The sequence below is a fragment of the Hemiscyllium ocellatum genome, chromosome 11 (assembly GCF_020745735.1).
Source record: "Hemiscyllium ocellatum isolate sHemOce1 chromosome 11, sHemOce1.pat.X.cur, whole genome shotgun sequence".
Classification (NCBI taxonomy): domain Eukaryota; kingdom Metazoa; phylum Chordata; class Chondrichthyes; order Orectolobiformes; family Hemiscylliidae; genus Hemiscyllium; species Hemiscyllium ocellatum.
Window position 1 is genome coordinate 41,532,258 of NC_083411.1, and position 17,161 is coordinate 41,549,418.

General features: G+C 40.9%; 1 protein-coding gene across 1 annotated transcript in view; it reads left to right on the forward strand.

Annotated features, from left to right (window-relative positions):
• Window positions 1–17,161, forward strand: part of LOC132820311 (gamma-aminobutyric acid receptor subunit alpha-3-like) — a 274,881-nt gene that overhangs the window by 134,175 nt on the left and 123,545 nt on the right. Inside the window, exons 5-6 of the mRNA XM_060832336.1 lie at window positions 2,278–2,360; window positions 2,917–3,060. Of these exons, the coding sequence (XP_060688319.1) occupies window positions 2,278–2,360; window positions 2,917–3,060 (227 nt within the window). The remainder of the gene's footprint in view (window positions 1–2,277; window positions 2,361–2,916; window positions 3,061–17,161) is intronic.

The window sequence follows — 17,161 nt, forward strand, 5'->3', positions numbered from 1 at the left end:
TCTGCATACATAGCTCTGTAAGGCAATGCTGCCTCCAGCTTACCCACCAATTCAATTAATGTGACCATTGAAATTTCCCTTGAGACTTCCAGGGCCAGCTTTACCATGTTCAGAAAGTTGTTTGTTTTCTTCAGCACCGTCTCTTAAACTGGGAAGTTCCTTCACCTGGGTTCTTTATCAATTCCACACCCAAATCATGATTACTTCATTTCAAGTCTGATCCAGACACGTCCCTAGACTTTGTTATGGTTCACTGAGGTATTACAATGGAAATCAAACCCCACTATTCCTAAAGTTGCCACAAAAGTTAATTTCTTTTTTAAGTACGCAAAGGTTCCATAATTTACCTTTATTTCAATCCAGATTAACAGAAAACTCAGACCAGGTTTCTGTAAGTAATAAAATTACTTTTTATTATAAGTAATTAGACTGTAGCTTTCGGTAATCAATTATGAACCATCAGTATATAACCTACGAGGAACTCCGATCCCTTTGAGTTCCCCATTATATATACATACAGACAGACAGACAGACAGAGGATCTATCAGGAGAAAGTGAGGTCTGCAGATGCTGGAGATCAGAGCTGAAAATGTGTGGCTGGAAAAGCGCAGCAGGTCAGGCAGCATCCAAGGAACAGGAGATTCGACGTTTTGGGCATAAGCCCTTCTTCATTCCTGAAGAAGGGCTTATGCCCGAAACGTCGAATCTCCTGTTCCTTGGATGCTGCCTGACCTGCTGCGCTTTTCCAGCAACACATTTTCAGAGGATCTATCACCTGTGTTATGGAAGGAGGGGACACTGAACAAGCAGTTCAGAGTTTTCTGTTCACATGGGTTGCTAAGGAGATTGTTGTGCTATTCAGAATGGCATTTCTCAGTTTTCCTTCTTTGGATGCTTAGAGCAGTTGCAAGAGGAACAGGGTAGTTGGTTCATTTATAAAAGATTCCTGACATATCAATTGAAAGTCACAGCTTAAAACAACTGCTGCACAGACTTAAAAAGGCTTATTTTAGAGAACAGAGAGAGACCTCCTAAGCTTGGGGTGGTCCAAAAGCTTCAGAGCCTCAACTGCCTGAGAATTAATGACGTAGTTGTTGGCAAGTGGAAGTCATTTATCATTAATAATTGGTCACTCGCCCACAGACCAATCAGTTGCTTATTACTAATGAAAGCTTCAACTGCAAACTAAACTTCAGTTACTGCTTGAACAAGCGACTGTATAAGTGATGTTTGTGATGAACGTCAGGCTGCTTGCTTTCAAACATGAAGCAATCCTCATTTTTCAGAACACTTCTTACTTCAGCTCAAAATTAATCGTACAGAGAAATAAAGAGACATGGTATGTATAGTAAGAAAGCCTTGGATTTATCAAAGACAGTCAGCAAGAACTTTTGAAGGAAAGCGAAGTTGCCTGATCTGAGATGAGATGATAAGGAGAGTTGATGAGGGTGGCATACTTAATGTAGTTTGCAAGTTTCAGACAAGATCCCTGCTGGCAGACTGAAAATTTAAAACTCATATCATCCACGAGAAAGTGAAATAGGATGGAAACTTTGCTCAGTGGCAGGAGACAAAAGGAAATAGTTGATGACTGTTTTTTGTGACTGGAAATCTGCTTCCATTGGTGTTCCACAGGGCTCACTACTGGGTTCCTTAATGGTCTACATTAGTTGCTTAGGCACAAGAAAGAAATTTGCAGATGATACATAAATTGGTTATGTTTTTCATAGTGAGCACCTCTGGAGCCTCCATAGAGAGTCACAGATGATGCTACACATTACGAAGAGTGAACTCATCACCCTGAACTCACCAAATGAGGAGGTGTTTGCTTAGCTCCAGGATAGACATTCACAAAATAAATAACACTAGAACTGTATAAACTACAATCCGGATTATAACTCAAGTCCTGATTACACTGGTGAGAACAAAGATTTATGCGGCTGCTGTCGGGAATAAGGATTATCACTGTGGAATTATCAGGGAGGTTTTTGTTGTTTACTTTGAAATGGAGGAGGCTATGAGGGAAAATTAGTTGAGTTAAATGAAATGATGAGATGCCCACACAAGAATAGATAGGAAAGACCTAATCCCCTGAGCAGGTAAGTCCATAATGAGGGACAGAGATTTAAAATAACTCTGGAAGAATGATGGAGGTCTGGGACTTGCTGCTTGGAATGTTAGAAGAAGCAGAAATCCTGGTCACCTTTAGGAAGTACTGCAAAGTGGTTATGAGTTGTCATGCAGTAACTGATGCTTTCCTTTTTCCTGTGTCCGCAGGCTTACAATTAATGCAGAGTGTCCCATGCATCTGGAGGACTTCCCCATGGATACACATGCCTGCCCACTGAAATTCGGCAGCTGTAAGTCTGGCTAGTCAAATGCGCCACCAATTCACTTAACACCATCTCAGATGTAATTGGTTCCTGACTGGAGGTTGCCCAGCAACATTGGGAAGAGGCTGGTGACCCTGCAAATTGATTCCACAATGAGTAGTCAAATTTAATGTAGTCTGCAAATTTCAGCAAAGTTTCAGATAAGGTCCCTCATGGTATCCAAGAGGAAGTGGAAATAGGATGGAAAATTTGCTCAGTGGCAGGAGACGAAGGGAAATGGTTGATTGTTTTTTGTGACCGGAAAACTGCTTCCAGTAGTGTTCCACAGGGTTCACAACCTTCTGACATAAAGCTGCTTCCAAACCTCCAACAATAGTCCATCATGTTAAAGGAGAAGCTCATTTATCTGACTTGGCAGATTAAAGGAGTAGGCCTGATATCTCATACTATAACAATCAGATATCCTTTTGCCACCAGCAGGAGGGGGTCAGTTGCAGTGCCAATGTTGGCCACTTTGATGCGGGGGAGCAGAGCAGACCAGGACATTACACAGAATGCTGACTCCAGTTCCTTGTTTCCATAGATGCCTACACCAGGTCTGAGGTGGTTTACGTCTGGACCCATGGTCAAAAGGAATCAGTAGTTGTTGCTGAGGATGGATCCAGATTGAACCAATATGATCTATTGGGACAGACTGTCGGGATGGAGATTATTCAATCAAATACAGGTAGGTGGCTTCAGAGGCAGAGCCAGCACATCCTCATACATCACTTGTTTAGTCAAATTAATTTGAGGATACAGAGACCAATGATTTTAGAACAGGCCAGAAAAAAAAACAGGTTAATTCTTCCATGTCACACCAGTGGCCCCATAATCTTGCAAACTCCTTGTACGATGAAAATGTAGGCCTTGACATGAACAATACTGAGAGTGAAGGAAAGTTCTGATGTCAACTTCTTGATCTATCCATCTAGTCACAGATACTAATTTTGTGTTACCGGGAGAGAAATATTTCAGGGGTTTAGAGAACTGAGTAGCTGGGAGTCCAAAAGCTCAAAGGCAAAACTGTGTTTACTGATTAGAGATGATGTAGATGCATTTAAAGATGAATATTTTAAATTGTACAAACATACTTCATTTGGCAACTGAAAGGAAACTGCAGAAACTGTAAAGATCAGGCAAGCATTTGAATACTAATGAAGTGTTCCAAGTGACTCTGCAATTGGAAAGTATTTATTATTCTCCTTTCTCTGCTCTCCTTACAGAAGGCGAAGTAGAGTTTCATAGATAGGGCAAACAACTAAACATATTCCATTTCTCATCTGCTGCAGTGGTGATCCTCTTAAAGTAACACAACCCACAGAACACAGAGATACAAGTAGGAGTAGACCATTCAGCTCATCAAGCCTGTCCTGCCGTTCAGAACCATCATGGCTGATCTTGAGATTTAAATCCGTTTTTCTACTCACTCCTTTTATCCTTTAAATGCCTGGCTATCAAACATCTGTCTATTCCAGCCTTAAATATATTCAATAATTGCCCACCTCAAATCTCTGGGGTAAAGAACTCCGAAATTTCACAATATCTCTGAAATAATTTCTCATCAGCATGATGCTCAATGGCAGGCCTCCCATTCTGAGATTGTGTTCCTCTGATTTAGATTCACGAAACAGCAGGAACCTTCTCTCAGTGCCCACTCTGTCATGCCCCTTCAGTATCTTGCATATTTCAATGAGATCACCGCTCATTCTACTAAATATGCAGTTTTGGTCACATTACAGGGAGGATGTGGTTGCATCTTGGGAGGTGCAGAGGAGATTCACCAGGATGCTGCCTGAGTGGAAAATTTAAGTTATGAGGAGAGGTCGGATAGTCTTGAGTTGTTTTTGTTGGAGCCAAGAAGGCTAAAGGACGAGGTGATTCAGGAGTACAAAATTATGAGGGTCATGGACAGAGTGAATAAGAAGCAGCTATTCCCCTTAGTTGAAGGATCAGTCATGAAGGGATACAGGTTCAAGGTGAGGAGAGATTTGAGAAAAGCTTTTTATGCAGAGGAGTGTGAAGGTGTGAAATGGGCCGCCTGGGAGGGTGGTAGAGGCAAGTTGTCTCGCAGCCTTGAAAAAGTACCGAGACAAGCACTCATCACGTGATAACAGTCAAAGCTATGGGCAAAGTGCTGGTAAATGTGATTAGGTTGAAGATCAGATGCTTCTCGAGCGTCCTCTTCTGCACTGTCTGATTCAATAATTCTAAATCCCAGACAATGTGGACCCAATTTGCTGAACCTTCCATCATGGTACAACCCTTTCAACCCCCAGGAATCTTTAAGAAATCTTTGCTGAACCACCTCCAATACAAGCATACCCTTAATTAAGTACAAAGATCAAGATTGCTAAGTTTGACCAAGACTGTATTCCAGATGTTGTCTCGCCAAAGCCCTCCACAATTGCAGCAAGACCTGTCTTTCAACCCCCCCGACCACAAAGGACAATATGCCAGTTGCCGTCCTAATTTCGTGTAGCCCCTTCATGCTAATTTTCTGTGCACCCTGTATAGGCATATCCAAGATTCTTGAACATCAACGTTTGCAAGTTTTATGCCTTTTAAAAATGTTCTTTTTTTTGGCAAAAGTAAATAACTTGACATTGCTCCACATTTTACTCCACCTGTCATCTTGTCTCCCATTTACTGACCCTATTTGTATTTCTTTACAGCCCCTCTCTGCCCTCCTCACAGCTTATCTTCCCATTCAGCTTTGTATCACCAACATTGCTCTCTGTCTCTTCACCGGAGTCATTAATATAGATTACTTACAGTGTGGAAACAGCCCTTCAGCCCAACATGTACACACCGACCCGCCGAAGCGCAACCCACCCAGACCCATTCCCCTACATTTACCCCTTCACCTACCACTACGGACAATTTAGCATGGCTAATTCACCTAACCTGCACGTTTTTGGATTGTGGGATGAAACCGGAGCACCCGGAGGAAACCCACGCAGACATGGGGACAATGTGCAAACTCCACACACACAGTCGCCTGAGGTGGGAATTGAACCCGGGTCTCTGGCACTGTGAGACACTGTGCCACCGACCCGCCCAATATAGTTTGTAAATAATTGTAGACCCAACACTGACTCTTGCAACGCTCCCCTACTTACTGCCTGTCAACTTGTACACCCACCCACTGCTGCCTTTCCATGAACCAATTCTCTGTCGTTGCTAACATACTACCCCTAACTTGTCTATAAACTTTGATTGGCACCTTATGGAATGTATTTTGGAAAATCTGCTGATTCTTCTTTATCAACCCTATTAAATACATTCTTATAACACTGATAATGTCTGTCAACATAATTTCCCTTTCATAAAGCCATGTTGACTTGTTATTGTAATACTTTTCAAATTACACTCTGAAGACTTCCTTAATAATAAATTCCAACATTTCCCAATGACTGAAGCCAGACTCACTGACCTATAGTGCCCTGTATCATCTCTCCTTCCTTTTTTCAAAAACAGCATTTAATTTGCTATTCCTTTTTACAGGGAATTTTGGAAAAGTATAGCTGGTGCATCCACACTCTCTGCAAACACCTATTTTGGATGCCCAAGTGTAGCCCATCAAATCTCAAAGCTTTGTCAGATTTTAGTCCCTTAGTTTTTTTTCTGATTTTCTTTCTCTGTTGGTATTAATTACTTTTAACTCCGCATTCCTTTTAGCCTCTGACTCACCTACTTTGCTGCTATGCAATTTGCATCTTCTATTGTAAGAATAGATACAAATATTTGATCAAGCCTCTCTTATTACTTCATTTTCATCATAATTTCTCCATTTGCTGCTTTTAAGTGTCTAACATTTACTTGAAGTATTCTCTTCCTTTTTATGTATTTATAAAAGATCTTACAATCTGATTTTGCATTCCTTGCTAGTTTACTTTCATTTTGTTTGTTCCCTTTTTTATCACCTTGGAAGCTCTTTGTTGATTCCTACAGCACTTTCAATTCTCAGACTTTACTGTCCATTACACATTAGAAAGTTCTTCTTTTAATCTTATAACATACATAACATTCTGAGAAATCACAGGTCTGTCTTACTGTGTTTGTTTTTTCAGTGGAATGCATTTTGTTGAATATTTTGAATGGTTTGTTTATGGGTGTTATACTTTTCATTTACAGCAAAATTTTGTTGTCTGTTTACCCAATTAATTTGAACCCATAAAAATGGCTTTGTTTAAATTATACTTCCATTTGTAAGTGGAGTATTTAACTTTCAAACATAACATGACACTCCATGGCATTTAGATGATTATTTTAGATGCTTTTATGTCATCCTTTGCAATCAGAGCTATCCCTCCTCCTTTGCCATTCCATTGTCTTCCCAATATATTGTGTACACCACAATATTTAATTTCCAAATCTGAACACCCTGTAATCATGTCTCTCCAAGTGTGATTAAATCTAAACCTTTATTGCTATTTGTGCCACTGGTTCAGATATCTTCATGCATTCTGGTAAAGAATTTTTATATTTGTCCTTAGATTAGATTAGATTAGACTTACAGTGTGGAAACAGGCCCTTCGGCCCAACAAGTCCACACCGACCCGCCGAAGCGAAACCCACCCATACCCCTACATTTACCCCTTACCTAACACTACGGGCAATTTAGCATGGCCAATTCACCTGACCCGCACATCTTTGGACTGTGGGAGGAAACCGGAGCACCCGGAGGAAACCCACGCAGACACGGGGAGAACGTGCAAACTCCACACAGTCAGTCACCTGAGTCGGGAATTGAACCCGGGTCTCAGGTGCTGTGAGGCAGCAGTGCTAACCACTGTGCCACCGTGCCGCCCGCTAGTTCTTTGGCAAATGTTGACTGTATTTACAGATGTATAGTTTTTGCTAAACTCTTCATTCATGTTCTGCCTATCTTTACCCATTGCCACTGTACTGTTCTGATGCTTCAATATTTCTCTTTGAATTTCTAATCTCTCTTCACTCAAAGCCCCTCTTAATTTAACGTCCTGGTTCTACAGTTGATCAGAACATTAGTCTGACTCTACATTATGTATCAGTTTATAACCCAGTCCACTAGAATACCTTCTCTCTGTGAGTCCCTTTATTCAGGAGCAATGTTGACACATGTTCAGTGTATTATTTATACCTGCACTCTCCATAAGTCTGAGAACATACAACATAGAACAGTACAGGCCCTTCAGCCCATAATGTTGTGCCGAACATTTGTCTTAATCTAAGATCAACCTAAACTACACCGCCCTCAATTTACTGCCGTCCATGTGCTTGTCCAGCAGTCGCTTAAATGTCCCTAATGTCTCTGACTCTACTACCACTGTTGGCAGTGCATTCCACAATCCACCACTTTATGCATAAAGAACCTAACTCTGACATCTCCCCTATACCTTCCTCCAATCACTTTAAAATAATGCCCCCTCATGACAGCCATTTCTGCTCTGGGGAACAGTCTCTGGCTATCTACACTATCTGTGCCTCTCATTACTTTGTACACCTCTCTCGAGTCACTTCTCTTCTTCCACCTCTCCAGTGTGAAAAACCCCAGCTCACTCAACCTCTCTTCATAAGACAAGCCCTCCAATCCATACAGCATCCTCGTAATGCTCCTCTGCACCCCCTCTAAAGCATCTTCGCCCTTCCTATAATGAAGTGACCAGAATTGGACATGATATTCCAAGTATGGTCTAACTAGGGTTTTATAGAGCTGCAGCAAAACCTTGCGGCTCCTAAACTCAATCTCCCTATTAATGAAAGCTAAAAAAAATGCCGTGGCAACTTTGAGGAGGAGTCACGTGTACCCCAAGATCCCGCTGTTCCTCCACACTGCCAAGAATCCTGTCTTTAACCATTCAGCATTCAAATTTGACCTTCTAAAATGAATCACTTCACATTTTTCCAGGTTGAACTCTATCTACCATTTCTCAGCCCAGCTCTGTATCCTGTCAATGTCCTATTGTAGCCTTCAACAGCCCTCGACACTACCTACAACACCATCGACCTTTGTGTCATTGGCAAACTTACTAACCCATCCTTCTACTACTTCATCCAAGTCATTTATAAAAGCTACAAATAGCAGAGACCCAAGAACAGATCCCTGAGGGACACCACCGGTCACTGACCTCCAAGCAGAATACTTTCCATCCATTGTCTTTGTTCAGCCAGCCAATTCTGTATCCAGACAGCCAAATTTCCCTGTATCGCATACCTCCTAACTTTCTGAAAGAACCTACCTTGGGGAACCTTATGGAATGCTTTACTGAAATCTATATACACCAGGTCCACTGCTCGACCTTTGTAAGCTTGTCTCATCACATCCTCAAAGAACTCAATAAGGAATGTGAGGCATGACCTGCCCCTCACAAAGCCATGCTGACTATCTTTAATCAAGCTATGTTTTCCAAATAGTCATAAATCCTATCTCTCAGAAACTTTTCCAGTACCTTGCTTACCACAGATGTAAGGCTGACAGGTCTGTAATTTCCAGGGATTTCTGTATTCCCTCTCTTGAACAGAGGAGCAACATTTGCCTCCCTTCAATTATCCAATACTACTCACATGGAGAGTGAGGATGCAAAGTTCATTTCCAGAGGTGCAGCAATCTCATTCCTTGCTTCCCGTAGTAACCTTGGATTTATCTGGTCCAGCCCTGGGGACTTATTTATCTTGATGCTTCCTAGAATTTCCAGCACATCCATCCACTTCTTTAATTTCAATCTGTTGAAGCTTATTAACCTGGTCCACGGAGTTCTCACTATCAGGAGAAAGTGAGGACTAAAAATGCTGGAGATCAGAGTTGAAAGTGTAATGCTGGAAAAGCACAGCAGGTTGGGCAGCATGCGAGGAGCAGGAGAATTGATGTTTCAGGCATAAGCCTGAAGGGCTCCTTTTTGATGAAGGGCTTCTGCTCTTTGGATGCTGCCTGACCAGCTGTGATTTTCCAGCACCACACTCTCGACTGTTCGCATTATCAACACGATTCCTCTCTCCAGTGAATACTGAAGCAAACAAATTCATTTAGGGCCTTCCCTACCTCTTCAGACTCTAGGCACACATTCTCTCCTATTATCCCTGATCAGCCCTACCCTCTCTCTGACTGTTCTTTTATTCCTCACATACATGTTGAATGCTTTTGTGTTTTCCCTAATCCTTCCCATCAAGGCTTTTTCGTGCCCCCTCCTAACGCTCCTCAATCCATTTTTGAGTTTTTTCCTAGCGACCCTATAATCCTCTAAAGCTGTGCCAGCGTCTTGCTTCCTCTTCTCTTGTCATCCAAGGCTCCTTCACATTACCATTCCTTGCATGTCTCAATGAGACAACGTTATCCAACACTCGCAACAAGTGCTCCTTAAACAGCTCCTTAAACAAATTCTGTTGTGCATTTCCCATAGAACAACTGCTCCCAATTTATACTCCAGAGCTCCTGTCTAATAACAGTATAATTTCCACTCCCCCAATTAAATACCTTCTCATATTATCTACTCCTATCCCTCTCCATGGCGATGGTAAAGGTGAGGGAATTGTGGTCACTGTCACTGACTGATCTCCAATCTCGAGATCTGACACCTGGCCTGCTCATTGCCTAGCACCAAATCCAATATGGCCTCCCCCCAATTGGCCTATCTACATATTGAGTCAGGAATCCCTCCTGGAGACACCTGACAAAATTGGCTCCATCCAGACTATGTGCACTCAGGAGGCTCTGATCAATATTGAGGAAGTTGAAGTCCCCCATAATAACAACTCTGTTACATATGAACCTTTCCAGCTCTGCTGTCCAATTTGTTCTTCCATTTCCCCCCCCACCCCCTCCCCCACTGCTATTGGAGGGTTGATAGAAAACACCCAATAAACTGTCCACTCCTTTCCTGTTACTGACTTCCACCCATACTGACTCAGTAGACAAACCCTCCTCATCAACCTCCTTTTCTGCAGCTGTGAGTCACTCTCTAGTTAACAATGCTACACCCCCTCCTCTTTTAAAAAGAACAGGGATTGGGTAAAAGATATAAATCCCGAAATATCCAGCAACTATGCCTGTCCCTGTGAAATCCATGTCTCCGTTATGGCCACAACATCGTAGTTCCAAGTACTGATCCATGTTCTAAGTTCATCAGTCTTATTCCTGACACTCCTTGCACTGAAACAGACATGCTTTAACTCATCCCTTTGTCCTATCAGCTGTGTATGTTTCCTGACAGACTCCTTGCATGCTATTTCTGCCCGTTGAACAACTGTCGTCTCCTCTGATCTGTAGATCTGGTTTCCATTCCCCTGCCGAATTAGATTAAACCCTAGTTTGTTTATGAGCAAATTTCCTGCCCAGGACAGTGGTTTCCTTCCAGTTTAAGTGCAACCAGTGCAACAGGTCCAACCTTTCCCAGAAGGTACCCCAATGATCTATATATCTGAAGCTCTTCCCTTGTTCCAGCCCTGTAGTCACATGTTTAGCTGCACTTGCTCCCTGTTTCTTGCCTCACTAGCATGTGGCACTGGCCGCAATCTGGCGATTACCATTCTGCTTCTTACCTTCCATCTAAAAGCCTGAAATCACTTTTTAGATGCTCATCCCTTTTCCTGGCTATGTCATTGGTGCCAATGTGCACCATGACTTCAGGCTGCTCACCCTCCCCCTTCGGAATCTTGTAGACTCGATCAGAGACATCCCAGACCCTGTCATCTGGGAGGCAACATATCTCCCGGAAGTCCCATTCGTGACCACAGAATCTCCTGCCCCTACCATGAGTGCTTTTCTATTCTACCCTCCTTCCCATCTGAGCTACAGAGCCAGGCTCAGTGTCAGAGACTTGGCCACTACGGCTTCCCCCATTCCAAAACGGTATGCTTATTATTGAGGGGAATGGCCACAGGGGATCCCTGCACTGTCTGCCTGTTCCCTTTCCATCCCCTGACTATAATCCATTTACCTTTTTCCTGTACCTGAGGTGAGACTACCTCCCTGTAACTATTCAAGTCTTGTTGGATGAAAATTAGAACCATTTTTCACTCTTCTACAACCCAGGAGCCCTCTGACCTCATAAAAAAGAGTTTGCATTTACAAAGGAGCTTTCACAATCCAGTTAATCCCAAAACACTCCTTCAATGTTTACAAAAACACTTCTTCACAGTGCCCAAAAGCATCCCTTGCACAATATTCTCACCAGAGAGTTTATTTTCCTAATACCGAGATATTATAATATTGTAATTGTATTGAAAAGTATTTCCAAGGCAATGAAGTCTGTTTTACGTACAGTCATCATTGTGCTGAATACAGCAATCAATATATGCACAACGAGATCTCATAACAATCTTGCAATAAATGACAAGATTACTGTTTTTGATGGTTATGTGAATGGTAAACATTGTCCAAATGACAGTGGAAGAACATGCCTGCTCTTTTTTGATATCATCTGCATGTCAATATCCACAAATTGATTTCACAACAGGGTGAAGCCTCACTTGCTGTCTCACAAGACAACTCAGAAAATAATGTTAGCTTTTTGTTAGTTCTTCTCTGTACTGTTATGATCCCACCTGAGGTTATTTCTGAAAAGGTCGGATTCAAGACTGATATTTGGCTTGATAGACTGAATCTTTTTTGGTTTGGTTATATAAAAAAGGTGACCTCTCACTGAAACAAAGGCACATAGTGTGACCGATTTTAACAAGAAAACAGAATTTATTAAGCAAATGAAATGGAAATATTATCAATAGATCAAACTATGGTTAACATTTTGGGTCAAGTGGCTCTTCCTCAGAGGAGTTCTAGGAGGGGTCGTTCGAAGCAACACATTAACTATGATTTCTCTCCACAGTTGCTGCCAAACCTGCTGAGTTTTTCCAGCAATTTCTGGGTTTTTTTCTGTTTTACAGCATCCACAGCTCTTTTCCATATATTACAAGATCTTTAAAGATCTTGTAGTACGTGGTGGAAAAATAACCCAATTAATCCCAAAACACTCCTTCACTGTTTACAAAAACACCTCTCCACCGTGTCCAAAAGCATCCCTTACACAATATTCACACCAAAGAATTTTTTTAAATACCAAGATAGATTTAAATTAACCGTGACTCCAACTCCCAGTCTGGAAAATTGAATAGGCTTTTCCTAGAGCTGTCATATTCCAGAGTTTAAACATTCTCAGCTTCAAATAACCTCTTCAGTGTTTATTTAACTGTTTCTGTTGGGACTATCTCTAAGCATTTTACTCTAGGATAATCTAGTTTTACTGTTTTCCCCTATTCTCAGAGGCACTGCTTAAACACCTATTTTCATGCAAAGACTTCTGCAGACCTGTCTCAAATTTAAAACCAAAAGCATTTACTTTATTCACCAAGCTATGGGTATTTCACTTCAGCTTATTAAAAGAAAAAGACAATTTGAGAATTTTATGACATAAAATGGTGGCTCAGTGGTTGGCACTGCTGCCTTACAGTACCTGGGACCCGGGTTCAATTCCAGCCTCGGGCAACTGTCTGCGCTGACTTTGCACATTCTCCCCACGTCTGCAGGGGTTTCCTCCCCCAAACAGGTTAGTGAGTTGGCCATGCTAAATTACCCATAGTGTACAGAGATATGTAGGTTAGGTGCATTAGTCAGGGGTAAATGGAGAGTAATAGAGGAATGGGTCTGGGTGTGTTATTCTTCGGAGGGTCAGTGTGGATTTGCTGGGCCGAAGGGCCTGTTTCCACACTGTAGGAATTCTTAAAAGAAAGAAACTTGGCTGCACAATTGTTTCCCTTGCTTGGTCATAACTCCTTGCGAGATTAATAAAAGTTCTAAAAGCTACTCCCTCAATCTATTTAAAAAGAAAGTGCCACGGGTACAAAATTAGCTATAAATTCATCATTTAAACTCTTTAGACACACAAAAAAGGAACACATGCCACAAATTGAAAAATCCAAATTTTAAAAAAATGCTGTTAAACACTGTTTGTAATAGTAAGCCTTTGATTGCAAGAATACATTAAATTGGTTGCTACAGAGGAAGCAAAAGTGGGGTCTGTTGCTGTGCAATGTGTTGCTGAGTGAAGCTGAGCTATCTAATTAGCCTCTGCTAGAGACTGATTCATATGACACATGAAGCCGCTTGAAGTATCTGGGACCAGGGGCCTGAAATTGTAGTATTTGTTGGTCGTGGAAGTTGCTTAGACCTTGATCCTCTTGACTATGCTGGGTGAGGGAGTTAATACAACTTTGTAAAGTTGTAGGTTGCTGCTTTACTTGCTACCACAACAGGAATTTATAGTGTTCCTAATTTAAACGTATCATTCTAAGTGGTGGAGTGACTGTTGTTTTAATCACGGTGCTAGTTTGTGAGTTATATTTGTTGCATGTCAACCTCAATAGTAATTTTCAAAATCCATTTATGGAATGTTGGCCTAGTCTGTTTTGTTGCCCATCCCTACGTTCTGTTTCAGGGTAGTTAAGAGTTAAACACATCACTGTAGGTCTGCTGTGACATGTAGGCCAGACTGGGTGCAAGCATCAGATTTTTCTCCCTCTAGGACATGAGGGAATTGGATAGGTTTTGACAGCAATCAGTGATAGTTTTACGACTGCTATTACTGAGACTAGTAATATTACTGAGACTTTTGATTCATTAACTAACTTAATTTATCAATATAGTTTGTAAATTTCCGCAGCTGCTGTGGTGGTGTTTGAATGCTCATCCCCAGACCATTAGCTTGGGCTCTCGATTATTAGTTCAGTGATGTTACTGCCATTTCCTTGTAAAGCTGGTAACAGATACTAGGATAGTTGGTGAGTTGTGTGCTTGCAATTTGTCATGTTATAGATGAGTCGATCATGAATTAATTGTTGCTTTTATCATGGAAGTGATTTGTGGCTTCCTAGAATTTGCACAACTGTGATTCAGGCTTCAGGCATAGGTAAGGCAATGTGCTTCTGCAGGCTCCTACTGCAATTACCTCAGCGTCTGCTCTCAAGTGTCTATTTGTATGTGCAGGCACAACCAGGAAGCGCACATATGCATAACAAGTGTTGTGCCTTGCAAGCAATTACTCGATCTGGGTTTAGGAAGCTTTCAGATGCAGAGACTTAAACAAGATATTCGGAAGAAGTCTGTCTTAATCACCTACTCCTCAATCAGAGTTACCAGAGTTGTAAATGTGACCCTTTAACTGTTAAGACAGAATAACAGATAAAATTTTAAAGTGTGTTGTAAAGCACTTTCCGCAACCAGCAAATACTAGAATTTCAGGCCCCTGGTCCCAAATACTTCAAAGGGCTGTATGCTTCATATGATTCAGTCTCCAGCCAAGACACATCGGGTAGCTCAGCCTCACTTGGCAATGCATTGCACTGCAACAGACCCCATCTTTCAGTATCTGCAACAAAATCAAAATTGCTGGTACGCAATTTCTGTTTTTATTTAACATTTCCAACATTAACCATATCTTATTAATGTTCAGATGCAGTCAATCACATTTTCTGAACAGTTGTTTGTTTATGACTTCAGCTCCGACCTTTTAACTTTAAATAAGTTATTAATGATGTTTATAACTAACTGTATATCTAATTTAGTTAATGCTATGAAACAAATAATAAAAATATTGATGAGATAGTGGGTTTGGCAAGTGTGGAAAAATGCTATGGGATCTTTTACTGCATTGATAGGACAGAACTTGCCTTGCTTTGACTTCTTGTCTGAAAGATAGTACTCTATCTGACTCTGACCATTCTCTCGGATAAAAGACACTCACACCAGACAAAAACAAAGAAAAACTTCCTTATTACAACAAAATTATCCTCTAACATGTGCCATAACAGGTTATTAATTACTAAAATACAAACTTAAGCTGGACACCCTTTATATCCAAACATGCAGACATTCATTCACACATGAAATGTACACAACTGAAACGACAAACTGATCTTGTAGGTATATCATGGGTATAAAGTAAAGATAGAACAGCACAATGTCTGTAGATCAGATTCTAAACCACAAAAGGGAAGTGAAGAGATTTTTCTCAAAATTTAGTTTTTGCGTTTTGTTGATGGTATATTATTCCCCACTGCAACAATCCTCAATGTAGTAGTTGGTTAGTTGGACCTAAGTCTTGGCTTGAGCAAGCAGTCATTTCTTTTTGGGAAGTCTTCATATATTACTTTCTTTCCCAATCATCTACAGAGAGGGGGAGGGGAGAGAGAGGAGAGAGACTTTGCTTGTTGTCAGGCCTTATATAGGTCTGAGTTCTAACTCTCCCTCTTTTGTTTCACACTACTTAAACAAGTCCGCAAGATGTTGCTGAATGATTACTGTTTTTGCCCCAAAGATACCTTGTGCCAACTTGCCTCATAAAAGTATCAAATCCATTTCCAGCAAAAATGGCATACTGGTCTTTCTAGATGTGTAGAAATGTGAATAATCCAAAGTCCCAGTTTCCAGTTTATATTACTATATAAAATACGTGTAGTAATTTATACAGTCAACAGAGCACTGACCAGGAATGGAGCAGACAGTCATATTGTTCCAGGAGATCTGCTGTCCATCTGAAGTATTTAATTCAGCGCTATTCCTTGATCTCCTGGTGTTGTTCTGGAACCTGATCAGCCTGCCCCATATGCTTTGGGTGTAGTTGTTGCCATTCTGCCTTTGAAATAGATCAGTCACAGCTTGATTGAGCAGTTTGGAAGTTTTGGAAATGAAGGCAGCATTATCATCCATTAGCTGCTCATTCATTTGCAGCTGTCAAATTTTACTGTTTCTTAATTGATGGTATCATTCACCTTTGGAACAATAATGACTAAAATTCAAAAAGCATTTATTAAATTGTGAAGAATTTTGGAACATCCTCAAGTCTTATAGGAGAACAGAGAACATAACAGCTCAGTACAGGCCCTTCAGCCCTCAATGTTACACTGACCTGTGGAACCAATCCTACACTATTCCATTTTCATCCATATGTTTATCCAATGACCATTTGAATGCCCTTAAAGTTAGCGAGTCTACTACTGTTGCAGGGAGTGCGTTCCGTCCACCTAGTATTCTCTGAGTAAAAAAACTACCTTTGTCATCTGTCCTATATCTATCACCTCTCAATTTAAAGCTGTGTCCTCTCGTGCTAGCCATTACCATTTGACGAAAATCTTTAATGTGTTCTCTAAAAATGCATTAAGGCCAACAAGGTACCAAATAGATGCTGATTCACATAGAATCCTGATGTTGTCTAAATCTCTGCTGCCTATGTTTTTCTTTGCAGTACTGCCATTCACCTATCATAATTGTGTTCATGAAGATACATTGGCTGTTTGTTAAGTAATACCCTAACCTTGATATTACAATTTAGCAGTCTTCCCTGATATCACCAATCTATGTGACTTGGCCTCAAATGTTTCTTCACAATGCTTCTGTGAAATGCCTCAGGACATTTTTGAAATATGACACATTTATCAAAGCTTTTTATTCTGCACTCACGAGGACAATTTGTAAGAATACCAATATAAAAAAAGGACAATGTTTGACATTCCCCTTTGTATTGGTATTTCTTGAGTTTTTCCCTGATGAGCAATGATGAAAAGCTTCCACAAATTGTATCAGGACTCAAGTTATATCAAACAATGTTTTATTTTATTAAAGATTCTTGAAAGTTGTTGATATAGGAATATTTATAGGGAGTCCCTATGACTCAATGCTGACAGGGAAGTCCCATGAATGTGATAATATATGCTCATCACAGATAATGGGGCTTGTCACTGTGTGTCACAGTTTTTCAGATGTTGGCTTACTCCATGTGTGATTTTACTACCTTAGCCTAATTCTGTACTTTTCATGT